Source organism: Herpailurus yagouaroundi, unplaced genomic scaffold (genome assembly GCF_014898765.1).
Source record: "Herpailurus yagouaroundi ecotype Mexico unplaced genomic scaffold, PumYag 159, whole genome shotgun sequence".
Taxonomy (NCBI): Eukaryota; Metazoa; Chordata; class Mammalia; order Carnivora; family Felidae; genus Herpailurus; species Herpailurus yagouaroundi.
This window is the reverse complement of record NW_024412400.1, coordinates 54,593,407-54,613,227: the sequence shown is the minus strand read 5'-3', so window position 1 is coordinate 54,613,227 and position 19,821 is coordinate 54,593,407. Positions and strand designations below refer to the sequence as shown.

Here is a 19,821-nt window from a genome sequence, read left to right as displayed (position 1 = left end):
TCTGTGCTAGGCAGTAAGCTAACTTTTAGTGAGAACAGACCTGGGTAAAGTAAACAATGGCCACAGAAGTAGCTTTCCACTTTGTCATCTTTACAGTTTTCCTCTTTTGAGGCTTTCCCCCCTTGCATATTCTCTGTAAAGCAATACATTAAAAAGTAAATCCCATATAATTTTGAGTTAGTTCATGAAGAGAATAATGACAGTTGAATTCAAAGTATTTTTATTACATTGAAAAATGTATAGGGAAAAGTAGATGCTGCTAGTGGGTAGTTAGATGAAGGAAAACGGTAGCTTATTGTTAAGGTCCTAGAAAATGAATGATGAGAAAAGAAAGCTATCGGATGGAATGACAAAAAAAAGATGCCAGTCTTTTTTTTTTTTTTAAGTTAGGAGATGGTTACTGAATTAGTTAAGCTTAACAAATGCTGATTATGTAAATGTATTTTTGCAAATAAAAATATGACTAAAATATGGCCTTCTGCCCTGATATGAATCACAGCCCAATAAAAACTGCAACAGAGCTGCAAATAATGTGTGTAAAAAAGAGGGAATGACTTTGTTGGTAAGAATGGGTATGTGGTTAGTGAAATAACCACAGGGTGCTAGGTGTTAAATGTTTCAAAGTCATCTGTATGAGACTTTTCCAGAGAAATGTTTTAAAGCCATCTTATGCAGCTTAGATATATTTTTAATGAATGGTTAATATTAAGCCAGATTCTTGAAAAGCCTTAAACTAAAAGTAAATTCAAACAAAATAAATTTTTGCAAGCAAAATTTGATTAGATAGCCACATTGATTCTTTGCGAAAAATATATTTTTTGATTTGGGGGAAGTTTCTAATTTCACTGTACTTGATTATATTATTATGAGCTATGTATTACTAGATTTCATGATTATTCAAAACCACACTGATCTTTTCTCAGCTTTCGGTAGTAGTTATTTGTACAGTTGATGTATCCCCTTGACATCTCTTAGATAGTTTGCTTATGTCCTTTAAAGTTGTCAGTTTTTACTTTTTGCCTGTATATGTGTGAACTTTTTGAGGACAGCAACCAAGTAGCCTGCTCCTTTTTGTCTACCTACTGCCTGGCACAGTGTAAAATCATATAAAGCAAGTATTTTGAAATTTGGAATTATCAATTATTAAATTAGTTAACAACAAGACCATTAAACAGAGATGGCCCTAATGCCTTTGGCTGGCCTGAGCAAACCAAAATCTGTCTGTAAACACTTTAAAGTTTTGAAATTGAAACCAAAGCACAACCAGTCATAAACAGCCAACTAGGCCTTAGGCTATAGCCAATCAATAATTTCTGTACTTTGCTTCTACCTTTTCCTTATAAAAGTCTTTCCCTGAGCTCCTGTTGGTGAAATACTCTTAACCACTTTTGGTTTAAGTGCTGCCCAATTAGAATAGATTTTTGCTCAAATGAACTCTTAAAATTTTTTGTTATGCCTCAGTTTATTGTTTAACACCATTTAACTGTCCTGGTTCCTGTCCTCTACACCTTTACCAGCTTTTTGGTATCTTGCAAACAACAACAATGACAACAACAACAACAAAGACTGCAAAACCCTGCTGAATTAGAAGGCTTTCTTGACATTTCTCTTGGCCCCCTTTGGCCATATCCCAGTGAAGTTTTCTTGTCCCTCTAATCTATCATAATAGCATCATGTACATATTTCTATTACACCACTTGTTTCAAGATTTTCTAATTTTGTTTTCAGGCTTGTTTACCAATAGATTTGTTTGTTCCTTGAAAGTAGGAACAATTGGGGTGCCTGGGTGGTTCAGTCGGTTAAGAGTCGGACTCTTGATTTTGGCTTAAGGTCATGATCTTGTAATTCGTGAGTTCGAGTCTCATATAGAGCTCTGTGCTGACAGTGCAGAACCTGCTTGGGGTTCTTTGTCTCCCTCTCTCTCTGCCTCTCTCTCTCTCTCTCTCTCTCTCTCAAAAATAAATAAATAAACATTAAAAAAAGACAGTAGGAACAAGTATTTGAGTAGGAATATTATTTGTCTTTATGTCTCCGGTGCCTAGCACTATGCTAATCTAGCAGTAGGTACTCAACAGATATTTGCTGATTGAGAAAATCCAAATAGATTTCTCAAGTATAATTTCTTTTAGGTAAATTTCATCTGATTTCTAAGTTAGGAAGAGTGGAAAAAAGTGTAGAAGCTCACTGTGGAGCAGTTCTTGCAGGAAGATGGAATTATGAAGGAACAGCATTAGTTACAGGTAAGTTGTCTGCAAAAATGACATTTTAAACGAATTTTTTAAAGGAAAATTTTCTTTGAATCATATTTTCTTTAGTAATAGTGTCTTTCATTGTTTAAGAGCAGATAATTGGCAAAGCATTGAACTAACCTGCTAGATAATGTTATAATTCAGAATGTCATATTAATAATATATGATTTATGGAGAATATTCTGTCAAGACTTTTGAAATGGTCAGTTATGAGATAAATAAAAGTTGTAATTCTTTAAAATTTTAAAATTCAAAATATTCTTATTGAACTGACCTTTACCCCCATTCCATCTCTCTCCCATCTCCTGCTTTACTGCAAGTATTCTCATCTTTGTCTATGGTATTAGTTATCTATTGTCGCCTAACAAATTACCCCAAAAGGTAATGGCTTAAGACAGTAAACATGTAGTATCTTACAATTTCTGTGGGACAAGGAAGATTTAATTTGGTTGGGTAGTTCTGTCTCAGACTCATGTTGTTGGATAGGGCTTTAATAATGTGAAGGCTTGATTGGGGCTGCTTCCAAGATGGCTCACTCACATGCTCTTGGCAAGAGGCCTTAGTTCCTCTCTGACTGTTGGCAGCAGGCCTTACTTCCTCGCCACACGGTCTTCTCCGTAGGGCTGCTTGAGTGTTGTAACAACATGACAGCAGGCTTCATAAGTAAGTGATCCAAGAGAGAGCAAGATAGAAGACACAATATATTTTTTGGACCACCCTTGGAAGTCATTCTCTATCATTTCTACCACATTCTATGAGAAGAAAGTCACTAAGTATAGCTCACTGTAAAGAAGAGAGAAATTAAGCTCCACCTATTAAAAGGAGGAGTAACAAAGAGTTTGTGAATACATAGTAAAACCACCAACCTATTCCCTGGGCTTTCTTTTAGGACTTTTTTCAGTGAGTTGTTCCTTCTCTTGCCTATTTTTTCAACTTGTCCTTTTCCAGGGGTTTCTTTTTCAGCATATAAATCCATCTTGAAAATGAGAATAATGAAATAATCCTGCCTTTAACAAATAATTCTCTCTAGATACAACTTCCTCTTTTTTCTTTTAGGCAAGCTGTTCAAAAGAGAAGGCTACTACTTCACTCCATTCTGTCCCTACTTCACTGGAATTTGCCTGCAACTCTTCTTTTGCACTGAAGGCACTTTTCTTAGAATTGTAGGGTGGAGATTTCAGTGAAAATGAAAGTATTATTTGAATAATATTTTCATAAGTCTTCTAAGATTAAAGGAAAAAATAAAAATTTTGGGCATGGAAGTTGGGCTTACTCTGATAAAATTGTTTCAGAGTAACTTCAATTAAATTTTATAGTTATGAAGCACTGTCATTTAATGAGTAAATTGTATCCGAATTTTAAATATGTGTTAATATGATATATTGATTTTTATATGCACATTTAATGTTTAAATTTGTTTTCTATAGATGAAAATATCAATTATTATTCTCTCTTTATAGCTGGAGAAGATGGACAAATAAAAATCTGGTCAAAGACTGGGATGCTAAGATCAACTTTAGCTCAGCAAGGTACATATAATAATCAATTAAGATGTCTTAACAGTTTCTTTTAAAACCAGACTATTATAGTTCTTAAGACAGATTTAGGTTGGGTTCAAAACCTGAAATCTCTTATTTCTGTTTACACTTTTTCCTCTTATTTTCCATGTTGCCTGATAGGCCATGATAACTGTATTATTTGAGCCAAGAAATAGAAGAAACACTCAAGGGCTTTTTCTTTTCTTTAAAAAAATTTTTTTTAATGTTTACTTATTTTTGAGAGAGGGAGAGAGAGTGAGATAAAGCACGAGTGGGGGAGGGGCAGAGAGAGGGAGACAAAGAATCCAGAGGCAGGCTCCAGGGCTTGAACTCATGGACCGTGAGGTCATGACCTGAGCTGAAGTCGGATGCTTAACCGACTGAGCCACCCTGGTGCCCTAGCTTTTTTAGTCAATCTATATAAATGCAGTTAAAGGCTAATGATTCTTTTAAAAATAATTCTGAGGCCTTATGAGCATATACTACCTGGAATAGGATTGGGTGTCTATTTAAGTAAATAATAGTAATAGAAAACATTGAAAGTATCTCCGTACTTAAAAAGTCCTAATAAGCTCATAATATTATCATCCTTTCTAAATTGTACTCTACATTTGGTGTCTACTCATGGAAGGGAGCAGATACCTTGAAGATTCAAAACTTGGTAAACTACAAGTACTTAGAGCAACATCTTAGTTTTCTGTGTTAATTGGAAAGAAGTGCCCATGAAATCAATCCAGTGGTCATTCCCGTTGGGATTTTGTGTGTGCGTGTGTGTGTGTGTGTGTGTGTGTGTGTGCGCGCGTGCATGTAGCAGATTTATTTTCCTAATTAGATTTTATCTAGTAATAGTAAAGCAGTTTTAATGTTGATCTGAACACATATCAGCTGATCTTTAGAGACAGGTTGTAGATAATTCTTTAGAATTATATGATAAAGTCATATTGTGAGGTATCTCCAGTTAATGACTTCCAAAAATTTCCAGATTTATTTTTTTAAGTCATGTGTACTCTTAGAATAGTGTTAAAATAGTTACATTTCCTTAGCTGCACATTAACCAAATTTTAGCAAAGGGCCACCATAAATAATAGGTAGTAGTTATTTAGGTAATCATAAATACTAGGTAATGGTTATCTCCTGAGGTTAAATATTTGCTACAGATAATCTCCAAATAGAATATTTATCCATGAATAGAAAATTCAGAGTTCATAGAAACATATATGGGTGAATTTTAGTTAGGAAAAAATGTCAATCCATTCTTACTTTAGCAATAAAATGTACCTCTAGAAAATAAATTTTATTTAGATTTTTTTAGTAAGAATGGGGATTTATTTTTGGCTTTATAATTTTTGTTAGGGCTAATTATTTGGCATTCTCACTATATGATGTCTGACTTATAAGCAACTGACAGAATTCTTCTAGAAATTATTGCCCCCTTGGAGCTGGGGCTATGGTTCTTTTCAGCTGTTGCTGCTGCTGAGACACGTCCTTTTTTCTTTTCTCTTTTATTAAATTTGTTGTTTACAGAAGCCACAGATCTTTAGAGAAATTCCAGAAGTTTCTTTCACTACCCATTATAGCAACTGGAATTCTTGTCTAAGACCCTTCTTCACTAGTAGCCCTGTAAGGTTACTTATTTGTTTTCTTAAATTCTTCCCAATCATCTCCTGCCCTTCTACTGCCCTTGCATTTACCATTTTGGACTTTCTGAAGTCTAAAGTTGAAAGTTAGAATATGTTTTTTAATATAAACAATGTTAATCATGGAGGATAGTTGACATAGTATTATTAGTTCGGTACGATGGTTTACCTGTGTAATGGGTCTGGAAACCAAATTGCCTCTTATTTTACTTTTATGGAGAAATATATTCAGAGTTCCCAAATTTGCAATGTCAATTTGGAAGCGTAATATGTTTATAAATTAAGGGTGTTTTATAAATCTGAGGTCACAAACAGGTGGTCTATGGGCTGAATCTGGCACACTAGAATGGTACAGGATCGATATTAAAATCAGGACATTTCACATACAAATTTGGTCTTCTGTCTTGAATTCATGAAGATTTACATCTATATTTTCTTCTAAGAGTTTTATACTTTTCGTGTTTATATTTAGGTCTATGATCCATTCTTTTTTTTTTTTTAATTTTTTTTTCAACGTTTTTATTTATTTTTGGGACAGAGAGAGACAGAGCATGAACGGGGGAGGGGCAGAGAGAGAGGGAGACACAGAATCGGAAACAGGCTCCAGGCTCTGAGCCATCAGCCCAGAGCCCGATGCGGGGCTCGAACTCACGGACCGCGAGATCGTGACCTGGCTGAAGCCGGACGCTTAACCGACTGCGCCACCCGGGCGCCCCAATGATCCATTCTGAGTTAGTTTTTGTGTATGATATTTATTTTAGAGAGGGATGGGTAGTACTCCTTTTTTTTTTCTTCCTCCAAATAGATGGGTAAATAGATTCTCTTAAAAGCTAAAATACTGCTTAGGTCATATAATATAGTATTTATTATATATTCATATAAATAGTGTATAGTATAGTATTTATTATATAGTCATCATATCATGTAATATATTTTCCATTGACATTCCAAATAGCTATAATTTTCTTTCTTTTTTTCTTTCTTTCTTTCTTTCTTTCTTTCTTTCTTTCTTTCTTTCTTTAAATATTTTCATTTATTTTTTTTTAATCTTTTTTTAACGTTTATTTATTTTTTTGGGACAGAGAGAGACAGAGCATGAACGGGGGAGGGGCAGAGAGAGAGAGGGAGACACAGAATCGGAAACAGGCTCCAGGCTCTGAGCCATCAGCCCAGAGCCCGACGCGGGGCTCGAACTCGCGGACCGCGAGATCGTGACCTGGCTGAAGTCGGACGCTTAACCGACTGCGCCACCCAGGCGCCCCTGTTTTCATTTATTTTTGAGACAGAGAGAGACGGTGCATGAGCAGGGGAGGGGCAGAGAGAGACAGGAGATAAAGAATCTGAAGCAGGCTCCAGGCTCCGAGCTGTCAGCACAGAGCCTGGACACGGGGCTTGAACCCACAGACTGTGAGATCATGACCTGAGCCGAAGTCAGACGCTTAACCAACTGAGCCACCCAGGCGCCCCAGCTATAATTTTCTTAACATCAAATGGCTGTGAAAGGGCTCATCATTTTTATCTTATTTGAATCTTATTTATTTTCCTCACTCAAGGTTTATATTAATTATGAGGTTAATTAGCAAAAATAAATTATATAGATTTTCTTATTTTGGTTAACTTATTGGTATTTCAACTGAATAATCATATCTTTTTTTTAGATTAAGAATTACAGATTTACTGTAGAACTATGCATCTAATTTTTGAGTTTTTGATCATTGGTGCCACCCACACTTTCCTAATAAGGCATAGACTTTTCCCACTTTATCTCTGGGAAAAATCATTGGAAAAATTAAGTTATAACAACATTGAAGGAAAAATATCAGGTTACTTATAAGGTATATTTGATTTATTAGAGATTACAAGTTTTGAGGGTGATTATAAACCTGAACTATGAACTACTGAGAGCTGGATGCTGAAGGCACGAGTAAGGAGGCCAAAGTAGGTGGGGTCAGGGACTCCAGCCTCCTTTTAGGATAAAAACTGGAAATTTTGGTACGAAAATGAAATAACACAAACCTGAGTTATCATAAAACTTGGAATTCAGCAAACAATGTTGAAAGCATCTTTGTGAATTTTACTACATGTTTATGTTAATTGTATTTATTTTTGATGAATAGAAAAAATTCTGAATTCATTTCTTAATGACTGGAGCCAGATGTACCTATAGAAAAAGTCGTAGTCATCACCTTTTTCTCTAATACAGAAAAAGCATTAATTCTAAAGGTTTTTTTTTTTTTTTTTTTTTGAAAAATTTGACTTAGTTTAGAAACAATTCTTACTGGTACCTATGAGGAGTCATTTTTCCTTATTAGAGAAAAATAATGTATGGGCCAATGATAATTATAATTAAACCATATCTTGTGTTACATTGTATATTTTAATTATAGGCTAAAATTGGAATAGAGTAATACTGCACACCTTTGAGGACATTCCTCCTATATTATATTCAACGTTTATTTATTTTTGGGACAGAGAGAGACAGAGCATGAACAGGGGAGGGGCAGAAACAGAGGGAGACACAGAATTGGAAACAGGCTCCAGGCTCTGAGCCATCAGCCCAGAGCCCGACGCGGGGCTCGAACTCGCGGGGCTCGAACTCACGGACCGCGAGATCGTGACCTGGCTGAAGTCGGACGCTTAACCGACTGCGCCACCCAGGCGCCCCCTCCTATATTATATTCAAATGGAAGAATGGAATGACAAAAATGGAATCTATCGACAATGAATTTAGTACAGGAGGTAAACTGGAAATATAAATAACTGTTACACAATGCAGGATGCTGTGAGAGGACAGGAAGACAGAGATGAATGCTTTGGGGAGGAAAGAAAGTATCAGAAAGGCTTCCTGGCAAATATTCCTGGAATATCTTAAAAAACATTTTTTTTTCCAATGTTTAGTTTTTTTTATTTTGAGAGAGAGAGAGAGAGAGAGAGAGAGAGCAAGCAGGGGAGGGGCAGACAGAGAGGGAGGGAGAGAATCCCAAGCAGGCTCCACGCTGTCAGTGTGGAGCCCAACGTGGGGCTCAAACTCACAAACTGTGAGATCATGACCTGAGCAGAAACCAAGTGTGGGACGCTTAACCAACTGAGCCACCCAGGTGCCCCTCCGCTTTTTTTAAAGTAGGCTTCACGTTAAGTGTGGAACCCAATGCAGAGCTTGAACTCACAACCCTGAGATCAAGACCTGAGCTATCAAGAGTTGGACACTTAACTGACTGAGTCACACAGGCGCCTCTAGAATATATTTTGATTGGGCTTTGAAGGATGAATAAATTAGGGAAGTAAATGGGCTTGTTGGCAATGGAGTGGGGCTGATTTGCCCTAGTGGCCCTCAGAGATGCTCAATTTCTTGTCTGGATTCCATCTGGAAGCCCCAGAATCCCCTCCTCAAGTTTTCTTGGGAGTCTAAGGCAGGTGGATCTCTAAGTCATGGCCAAGTAGTTGGAGCCATAAGACTGGTCTGGCTGATCACGGTCTCAGCTGGTCAGGGCTCCAACCCATCGTGCCACATACCACCTGCCACTGCAGGGGCCTCCTTCGGGTCTGTCTCTGAGCTGCCCCCACCCTTCTGGAGGCTTCCTAGAGCCTCTGCTGGCTGCAGACGTGGGGCACTTGCTGTCTAGAGGAGGAGTGTCTGCGAAGGGTCCCCAAATCCATGTTCTGTGTTACCACCATGTTCCGATAAAGCTATCGAAACAGAAAAAAAAAAAATGGCAATGGAGTGGGGCTGTGGAGGAAGTTAGATGATCAAAGGTACAGAGGCAGAATAGCATAAAGCATGGAAGTCAGGTGAATGTGAACAGACCCCTTGGGCCAGGGGTAGGCTGTATGAGGGATAGTGTTGCTAGAGGGACCAAGACATTGATGGTCTTGGATGCTAAATGAAGCAGTTTTGATCTTATTCTATCAGAATACAAAACCTTAAAAAAATAAGCAAAAGAATAAGAGATAAAGACTATCTGTTATGAACATAACCTTAGCAGTAATATGTAGGATAAATGAGAGGAAATAGAGATTAAATGGGGTGGCCAGCAAGAGACACATGAAAAGATGCTTCCCATCACTGTCCATTAGGGAAATGCAATTCAAAGCCGCAATGGGATATCACCTTACATCTGTCAGAATGGCTAAAATAAAAAAGAAAGGAAACAACAAGTGTTGGTGAGGATGTAAGGAACAAGAAATCCTCATGCACTATTGGTGGGAATGTAAGTTAGTATAGCCACTGTGGGAAGCAGTATGGAGGTTCCTCTTAAAAATAGAAATAGGGACACCTGGCTGGCTCCGTCGGTTGAGCATCTGACTGTTGATTTTTGTTCAGGTCATGATCCCAGGGTCGTGGGTTTGAGCCCTGCATCAGGCTCTGTGCTGAGCATGGAGTCTGCTTGAGATTCTCTCTCTCTCTCTCTCTCTCTCTCTCTCTCTCTCCCCCCACCCCACCCTAACTCCTTGCTCTGTCACTCTCCTCCGTTCTTGCTCTCTCTCTCTAGAATAAAAATAATAATAAGGGCACCTGGGTGGCTCAGTTGCTTGGGTGTTCAACTTCAGCTGAGGTCATGATCTCGCCGTTCGTGGGTTCGAGCGCCGCGTCAGGCTCTGTGCTGACAGCTCGGAGCCTGGAGCCTGCTTTGGATTCTGTGTCTCCCTCTCTCTCTCTGCCCCTCCCCCACTCAAACACACACACACACACACACACACACACACACACACACACACACACACTCAAAAATAAATAAAACATTAAAAAAATTAAAAATAGTTAAAAAATAGAAATACCATGTGATGCAGTAGTTCAACTACTGGGTATTTACCCAAGGAAAACAAAAACACTAATTCAGAAAGATATATGCTCCCCTGTGCAGCATCATTTACAATAGCCAAGATACAGAAGCAACCTAAGCGTCCATTGATAGATGAATGGATAAGGAAAATGTGGTATATATGTACAATGGGATATTACACAGCCATAAAAAAGGTGAAGTCTTGTCATTTGAGACAACATGGGTGGACCTAAAGGGTATTATGCTAAGTTGGTTGCTAGAGGGAAGGGGGTGAGGGGATGGGAAAAATGGGGGAAGGGGAGTGGGAGATAATAGGCTTCCCGTTATGGAGTGAATAAGTCACAGGAATAAAAGGCACAATATAGGGAATATAGTCAATGATATTGTAATAGAATTGTTTGATGACAAATGGCAGCTATGCTTGTGGTGAACATAGCATAACATATAGAGAAATTGAATCACTGTGTTGTACACCTGAAACTAATGTAACACTGTGTCAACTACATTCAGAAAAATTAAAAATAATAATAACCAAAAAATAAAATAAATTGGGGTGACCAGTACGGAGGTTATTGGAATGTTCTATGCTAGTGTGCAATAAGGCTTGAACAGAGGCAGCGATGATAGTAGTTGAAAAAAGTGAATAGTTCTTAGTGGCTGAGAGGAATGGATATCTTGTAAAAGGGAAAAAATTCAGACAGAAGAATAAATGAGGGGTTAGTGTGGAAGGATGATAGTTTTGAATATGTAGAGTTTGAAGTCTTCAGGGCAAGTGGAAATACTGTGTTAGAGCTCAGAGGTAAAGGCTGAAATATTAAAGTGAGAGTCAGTTATGGAAAGGTGAAAGATGAAGCTATAGGGGAAGTTGCAATCCCCAAGGGAGAGGTGGCTGAGGCTAGAAACTAAAGATGCAAATGCATTCACTTAAACTTTTTCTCTGTACCGACCCAGTGACATATATAACCCAAAAGTTGCTATTGTGTGGAATAAATCCCACTTGATTTATTGTTAGTATATGTCCCTACAAGTAGAATGAAAGAGGAATAATTCTTGGTGTTCTAATTCTTAATGATTGGCAACCCCAAAACATTGAGTTCTTACTATCATGAGCAACACAATAAACAGCTGGTTGTTTATTGTGTTACAAAGTAATTTCTAGTAGTAGTAGCTAACAGATAGTGCTTATGTAGTATCAGACTGCTCTGAGTACTTTACTTATACCCAATGTAGACCTATATTACATTGAAGGCAAAGATAGTTAATTCTTCAGTGTAGTAGTGAAGAGTTTGTTTCAAAGCATTCTTAAAAACATACAAAAACAACATTTTAGGGGCCACTTTTTAGTATGAGTGTGAAAAACATGGTATATTTGACCATGCACTTCCTTAAAACAATCGAAATACATTTTTGTCTCCTCTTCTGTGGTTTAAAATGCCTTCAACAGGTTGAAAGAATTTAGATAATTTGTTTTACAGAGAGATAAGGGTCTGACATTTAACACAACCCCAGGTGCATGTGGTTTCTTAAAAAATGTCAAAAGGGTCATGTGATCTTAGTGTACAAAGTCAGAAAAACAAGATCTTTTTGAGTGTCTTAAGTGAAATGGAGCATAAATGAAAATTCCCAATATAAAAAGCAAGACATTATTTAATTCTTCTGAAACGACTTTTGTTTTTTTGTCCATTTTTCTGTTAATGTTTGAATTAATAACATCTTATTACATATTTTGCTAAACTTTTTATAGTAAACTTATTCAACCTGAAGGCTATATTTGTTATTTTCATACTGACTTTGCGAAGTGAAGTGTGGCTCTGGGACACTTTAATAAGGATATTTAATATCCTTTAATAACGCTTTAATAAGGATATTTTTTTAAAAACATTTTAAATATTACAGATTTGTTTGAAGTGCAAGTGGGATAGATTTCATCATAATAGAAACCATAATTTTCTTTATGAAGCTAATTTATCTATTTTCAGTAATAATCTTTATCCGAACTACCCAAATTGGAAATTGTATTTTATGTCTCCTTTTGGGAAATAAAACTTTCATGAATATACTAGTTTTACACTTAACATTTTATTATAAATATAAGAGCTGAATAAAATGAAGACTTCTCTTAGTTCTTGATGTTATACCCATTTTGAATATTGGTGGTTAAGAAGATTTAACTAATGAGACTTGGCTATTAATCTTACCTATCATAACCCTATATTTGTTTTCTGATTGAACAAATGTGATTAAAAGCCTCATGTATTACAAAGGAATTGCTTAACTTTTCCTCTATAAGCTTATTTTGTTTTATACAGTACGTTATTATATCTGTTTTTTAAACAGTATTGTTTAAAAAATATTTTTTAAACAGGAAGTGAATAATCACTAAGTTCCAACAGGGAAGATAAGAATTCTGAAGATTTGTAAGATTTATAAGCAAGGAAATGGTGACACAGCTGACTTAATGAGGCCACAGATTCAGTGTTAAAGAGGACAAGAACGTCCATAGCTCCTCATCCTATACCCCAACTGTGCCTTTTACCACAACTAAAGGGCTAGAGTCACATCCTGTATAACTCAATGGGAGTTGTATTTACTGAATTATTTCCTTGAGGATAGATGTTTGTCATAGTTTAGTAAACACCCCAGGAAAGTGTAATTTTACTGAATATATTCATGATGATCTTTAATTAAAACATATTAAGTTACTTTTTTTGAACAATAATTACAACTATAATACTGGGAATAAAGAAGGTACCTATATTTCTCATTGTATCAAATAATCTTTCCGCCCCATTCCCTTCCAGTAATCATCAAGAACCACATTTGAAATATCTCAAATTTTGATTTACATTTTCTGAGAAATTTATTAGAGAGGAATTCTGTTCATTTGGAGATTTACTTGTGAAGCCCAGCCAGGTCAGCTCCTGGCTACTTCCAGAGAGTATTACAAGAGAACATACTTACCAAGTACCGAAGAAGTGCCTTCTGAGGTTGGCCATCTGTAGGTTCCTCTGATAGAGAACAATCCTAGATGTCATAGATTGAATAGCATATTAACACCCAATATAAAACTCAATAAATAGAAGGCATACTTTATGGTGGTTTTTTTTTTTTTTTTTTTTGGATTAGGTCTAAACTAGATTTTCTAAATCCCTTAAACCACCGAGACTTACAGCTGAATTATATTCTGATTAGGAAGAAAATGGCATAAAGGAAGTAGGGTGCCACTTGAACACAAACATTTATCTTACTGAAATTTACTCCCTGTTAATTACTGATTCTCCCTGTTGATTAGCATCAGTTGGGTTTGCATTTAATAAACAATTAAATCTTATTCATTGCCCCTAAATCCTCAGATTCAGATTTCATTTTAGTGAAAATGTAAATTACAGAAAGATTCATTTATTCATTCACAGAAAGCCAACTGCTACAATAGTCTGATTTAGGAGTTCCAGACAATATTTTAAAAGCTTGGCTTTAGAAATATAATAGGATTAATATTTCATAGATTAATTGTATAACCTTCATTCACTTTCCTAATGGATAGGAACTGGGTCAGAATTTTGTTTTTTATTTTTTAAAATTTATATACAAATTAGCATATACTGCAACAATGATTTCAGGAGTAGATTGCTTAATGCCCCTTACCCATTTAGCCCTCCCCCCTCCCACAACCCCTCCAGCAACCCTCAGTTTGTTCTCCATATTTATGAGTCTTTTCTGCTTTGTCCCCCTCCCTGTTTTTATATTATTTTTGTTTCCCTTCCCTTATGTTCATCTCTTTTGTCTCTTAAAGTCCTCATATGAGTGAAGTCATATGATTTTTGTCTTTCTCTGACTGACTAATTTCACTTAGTATAACACCCTCCAGTTCCATCCAGGTAGTTGCAAATGGCAAGATTTCATTCTTTTTGATTGCTGAGTAACACTCCATTGTGTATATATACCACATTTTCCTTATCCATTCATCCATCGGTGGACATTTGGGCTCTTTCCATACTTTGGCTATTGTTGATAGTGCTGCTATAAACATGGGGGTGCATGTGTCCCTTTGAAACAGCACACCTGTATCCCATGGATAAATGCCTAGTAGTGCAATTGCTGGGTCGTAGGGTAGGTCTATTTTTAATTTTTTGAGGAACCTCCATACTGTTTTCCAGAGTGGCTGCACCAGCTTGCATTGCTACCAACAATGCAAAAGAGATCCTCTTTCTCCACATCCTTGCCAACATCTGTTGTTGCCTAAGTTGTTAATGTTAGCCGTTCTGACAGGTGTAGGTGGTATCTCATTGTGGTTTTGATTTGTGTTTCCCTGATGACAAGTGATGTTGAGCATTTTTTCATGTGTCGGTTGGAAATCTGGATGTCTTTGGAGAAATGTCTATTCATGTCTTTTGCCCATTTCTTCACTGGATTATTTGTTTTTTGGTTGTTGAGTTTGGTAAATTCTTTATAGATTTTGGATACTGACCCTTTATCTGTTATGTCATTTGCAAATATCTTCTCCCATTCTGTCAGTTGCCTTTTAATTTTGCTGATTGTTTCCTTTGCTGTGCAGAAGCTTTTTATTTTGATGAGGTCCCAGTAGTTCATTTTTGCTTTTGTTTCTTTTCCCTCTGGAGACGTGTTGAGTAAGAAGTTGCTGCGGCCAAGATCAAAGAGGTTTTTGCCTGCTTTCTCCTCGAGGATTTTGATGGCTTCCTGCTTTACATTGAGGTCGTTCATCCATTTTGAGTTTATTTTTGTGTATGGTGTAAGAAAGTGGTCCAGGTTCATTCTTCTGCATGCCGCTGTCCAGTTTTCCCAGCACCATTTGCTGAAGAGACTGTCTTTATTCCATTGGATATTCTTTCCTGCTTTGTCAAAGATTAGTTGGCCATACATTTGTGGGTCCATTTCTGGGTTCTCTATTCTGTTCCATTGATCTGAGTGTCTCTTCTTGTGCAGGTACCATACTGTCTTGATGATTACAGCTTGTATGCCTCCTGCTTTGGTTTTCTTTTTCAAGATGGCTTTGGCTATTGGGGGTCTTTTCTGGTTCCATACAAATTTTAGGATTATCTGTTCTAGCTCTGTGAAGAATGCTGGTGTTATTTTGATAGGGATTGCATGGAATATGTAGATTGCTTTGGGTAGTATCGACATTTTAACAGTATTTGTTCTTCCTAGCCAGGAGCATGGACTCTTTTTCCATTTTTTTGTGTCTTCTTCAATTTCTTCCATAAAGTTTCTATAGTTTTCAGTGTATATTTTCACCTCTTTGGTTAGATTTATTCCTAAGTATTTTATGGTTTTTTGTGCAACTGTAAATGGGATCAATTCCTTGATTTCTCCTTCTGTTGCTTCATTGTTGGTGTATAGGAATGCAACTGATTTCTGTGAATTGATTTTATATCCTGCAACTTTGCTGAATTCATTAATCAGTTCTAGCAGTGTTTTGGTGGAATCTTTTGGGTTTTCCATACAGAGTATCATGTCATCTGCGAAGAGTAAAAGTTTGACCTCCTCCTTGCCGATTTGGATGCTTTTTATTTCTTTGTGTTGTCTGATTGCAGAGGCTAAGACTTCCAATACTATGTTGAATAACAGTGGCGAGAGTGGACCTGACCTTAGGGGGAAAGCTGTCAGTTTTTCCCCATTGAGGGTGATATTAGTGTTGGGTCGTTCATATATGGCTTTTATGATCTCAAGGTATGATCCTTCTATCCCTACTTTCTTGAGGGCTTTTTTTAAGAAAGGATGCTGTATTTTGTCAAATGCTTTCTCTGCATCTGTTGAGAGGATCATATGGTTCTTGTCCTTTCTTTTACTGATGTGGTGAATCATGTTAATTGTTTTGCGGATATTGAACCAGCCCTGCATCCCAGGTGTAAATCCCACTTGGTTGTGGTAAAGAATTTTTTTAATATATTGTTGGATCCAGTTGGCTAATATCTTGTTGAGGATTTTTGCATCCATGTTCTTCAGGGAAATAGGTCTATAGTTCTCCTTTTTAGTGGGGTCTCTCTCTGGTTTTGGAATCAAGGTAATGCTGGCTTCATACAAAGAGTTTGGAAGTTTTCCTTCCATTTCTATTTTTTGGAACACCTTCAAGAAAGTAGGTGTTAACTGTTCCTTAAATGATTGGTAGAATTCCCCTGGAAAGCCATCTGGCCCTGGACTCTTGTTTTTTGGCAGATTTTTTATTACTAATTCGATTTCCTTACTGGTTATGGGTCTGTTCAAATTTTCTATTTCTTCCTGTTTCAGTTTTGGTAGTGTATATGTTTCTAGGAAGTTGTCCATTTCTTCCAGATTGCCCATTTTATTGGCATATAATTGGTCATAGTATTCTTTTATTATTGTTTTTATTTCTGCTGTGTTGGTTGTGATCTCTCCTCTTTCATTCTTGATTTTATTTATTTGGGTCCTTTCCTTTTTCTTCTTGATCAAACTGGCTAGTGGTTTATCACTTTTGTTAATTCTTTCAAAGAACCAGCTTCTGTTTTCATTGATCTGTTCTGTTTTTTTGATTTCAGTAGCATTAATTTCTGCTCTAATCTTTATTATTTCCTGTCTTCTGCTGGTTTTGGGTTTTATTTGCTGTTCTTTTTCCAGCTCCTTAAGGCGTAAGGTTAGGTTGTGTATCTGAGATCTTTCTTCCCTCTTTAGGAAGGCCTGGATTGCTATATACTTTCCTCTTATGACCGCCTTTGCTGTGTCCCAGAGGTTTTGGATTGTGGTGTTATCATTTTCATTGGCTTCCATATGCTTTTCAATTTTGTCTTTAACTTCTTGGTTAGCCCATTCATTCTTTAGTAGGATGTTCTTCAGTCTCCAAGTATTTGGTACCTTTTCAAATTTTTTCTTGTGGGTGATTTCGAGTTTCATAGCATTGTGGTCTGAAAATATGCGCTTTTTTGATCCTCTTAACTAGCTCCTTTATTATAAGGCATAATGATGAAAATTTATCAGTTTTTTTTTTCTTTTCCTTTTCACAGGAACACCAGTATATTCAGTAGTGTGGGGCCCTGATTCAGAAAAGGTTCTTTACACAGCAGGCAAGCAGCTGATCATTAAACCTCTTCAACCAAATGCTAAAGTTTTACAGGTACTTCTCAGGTATTTGCAAATTGTTATCAGGACCTGCTGGACTGCTAAATAAGAGGTCACTTTCTTAGGAGTCTCTTTCTTCTGGGTGGTCTTTTTATGTCTGACTTTTAAGTGTGTGTTTTTATTAGCCTTTATTACAGAATAGGGGATATCTGGTTATGTTTCTAACAAGGTTCACTTCCTCCTTATCCAATTTACATTATTCTAGCAAATCATAAATGTGTTTAGAGTTACTAAATTGTCTCATGATTTGGCATGGCAGGCATCTTTAAATTTAGCACAATCAGCCTCACATGTATAGATTTAAGACAAAACAGGGTGAAATCATAAAACTTTAAAAGTTTAGACTGTGTTTTTTTTATCATTATAACTAGCATCCTCCTCCTCCTCTTCAACATCATCTGTTCAATACACTTAAGCTTTCTCTAAGACCCTTGCATTCTTTGGTATTTTTAGAGTGGAGAGGTCACAAATGTAATGTTTAGAACAAATTAGGTATATATAATTTTACCAGTTATATAGAAGCAAAACAATGGTGGCAGTTAAGACAAGTCAGAGTAGGACAAATTAATGGGAAACCTTAAGCCTATATTCAGTATTTTGATGTTTGATTTCAGTGTTAAAATGCAGAATCATATTTTATTTTGATAATGACACAGTGTAGTATTGGTAATAAAAATATAGGCTTTGGAGTTTGTCACATGGTTTTAGGATGTTCACTTATTTATCTAAATGTAACTTTAGGCAAGTTATAAAATATCTTTGATTCTCAGCTTTCTCATCTCTTAGTTGTGATGCTAATACCCACTTAGTAGGATTGTTGTGAAGATTAAATGAATTAAATTGCAAAGTGCATAGGACAGTGTATACAATAAGCATATTGAGTGCATAGAGTAAGCACTCAATATAGAGTACTCATTACTATAGTTATTATTATGAGTTATTATGTCATCTCTACCTTTTAGTCAGCCCCCAATAAATTAGAGCCAAGGAGGTCAGAAAAAAAAGATGTAGAAATGACTGGGTCTTGAATAAGGGATTTGGTGTTAGAGACTGACCAACTACAATGGGTATAAAAGTGCTTTAAGAAGCAGCATCAGATTTAATAGCTGAGTAGGTAATAGATTTGGGGAGTAAGGGGATAGAAATGTTATTGAGTTTCCATATTGAGTTTCTACAAATGTATTGAGTTTCTACAACTTCTATGTAGGTTATGTTATATATATTTTATAAAGTCAACATGCATTTAAATTTTTACTGCATGCAGAACACTCTGCTAAGAACTATGCAACAAACAAGAAATAGAAGATACAGGTCCTTGCTCTAAGGCAACTAAGGTAAAAAATTTGGGCAAACAGAAGAAGCTGCAAAAGAGAACTAGTTCTGCCTGCCTTTAGTCAAACTCCTTCCACACCACTCAGACTCCAAAACTCTACTTTGAAATTGTACAGCAAAACAGGCAAGATGAATCTTTAGTTTGTAGTTAATGTGATTTATTGAGATACCTGTAATTAGGCTTATATAAATGAAACTCAGGAAGTTAAATTATAATTTAGTGGTCTAGTAGAACTTATGGGCCAGCATGTAGTGGAGGGAAAGAAAAGTATCCATTGTCAAAATTCAGCTAGAGTGGAAGAAGAGTTGAAGTATAATTAGTAACTTAATGCAAATTTTCTTTTTTTTCTTTTTGGTAAACTAAAGCTGCAGCAGTTTTCCTTGGGCATAAACACATTAAAATTTGTATTGTCCACAAAAGGAACGCCTAATTAATTCTTGCTTGTAGAATACAGTTCAAAAGTAAATACCTGATTTTCCTTTAAAGCTCTAGGGACTCTTCTAGAGACCCAGAAGTTGGTTTTATAGTGAAGAGACTTTTAAAAAATTTATTCATTCAGTGAAAATGTAGTGCATACATACTATATACCAAGCACCATGCTGTGTGTGACATAATGCAAAGTGAAACAGAACAGTTCCTGCCTTCAAGGAGCTTGCTTCTGTTCAGAGGAATTTCACAGATTGTGCAATTCATGGAGATATAATTGAAAACTGCCTATGCCTTATGTATAGTATATAAATATATGTAATATATAAACTGATAATCCTAAATCATAGAAGAAAAGTTTAAATCCTATTTTGTTCCTAACTTTTGAATATGCAAAAATTTATTTTTACAGCTTTGAAATGAGACTCTTGAGAATCTGTGTGTGTGTAGCTGTATATACCCATATCAGTGTCTATGTTTTGTTGTTTTTGTCCTTGTAGTTTATCTGAGGACATTGTATTAAGTTGGCCGTAAATTGTGTGAATTACTGCTTTTTAAAATATATTATCAATACATTTGTTTTTTGAGAGTCATATTTTTTATATATCTTCAGTAAACAAGCTATGAATTATTGCTTCTTCTTAGAGCTTATTTGACCCTAATTTAATTTTACTCTGTGTACATTAAGAACAATAGGTTGGGAAGGGTCAATAGAGCCCTTAACATTGGTTACTCTTTGATGTGAAGTTGATTGGCTCAGACATT

The 19,821-nt window shown here is 36.2% G+C and overlaps 1 protein-coding gene across 4 annotated transcripts in view; it reads left to right on the top strand.

The window, feature by feature from the left end:
• IFT80 (intraflagellar transport 80) overlaps nucleotides 1–19,821 on the top strand; it is a 136,524-nt gene that overhangs the window by 25,257 nt on the left and 91,446 nt on the right. For 2 of the 4 annotated variants that reach the window (XM_040480623.1, XM_040480620.1), the window contains 3 exons: nucleotides 2,130–2,240; nucleotides 3,710–3,778; nucleotides 17,183–17,292. In XM_040480623.1, the coding sequence (XP_040336557.1) occupies nucleotides 3,751–3,778; nucleotides 17,183–17,292 (138 nt within the window). In that variant the 5' untranslated portion in view covers nucleotides 2,130–2,240; nucleotides 3,710–3,750. Of the gene's footprint in view, nucleotides 1–2,129; nucleotides 2,241–3,709; nucleotides 3,779–7,811; nucleotides 7,856–8,088; nucleotides 8,164–17,182; nucleotides 17,293–19,821 lie in introns of all 4 variants that reach the window. The other 2 variants (XM_040480622.1, XM_040480621.1) reach the window with 2 other exon arrangements.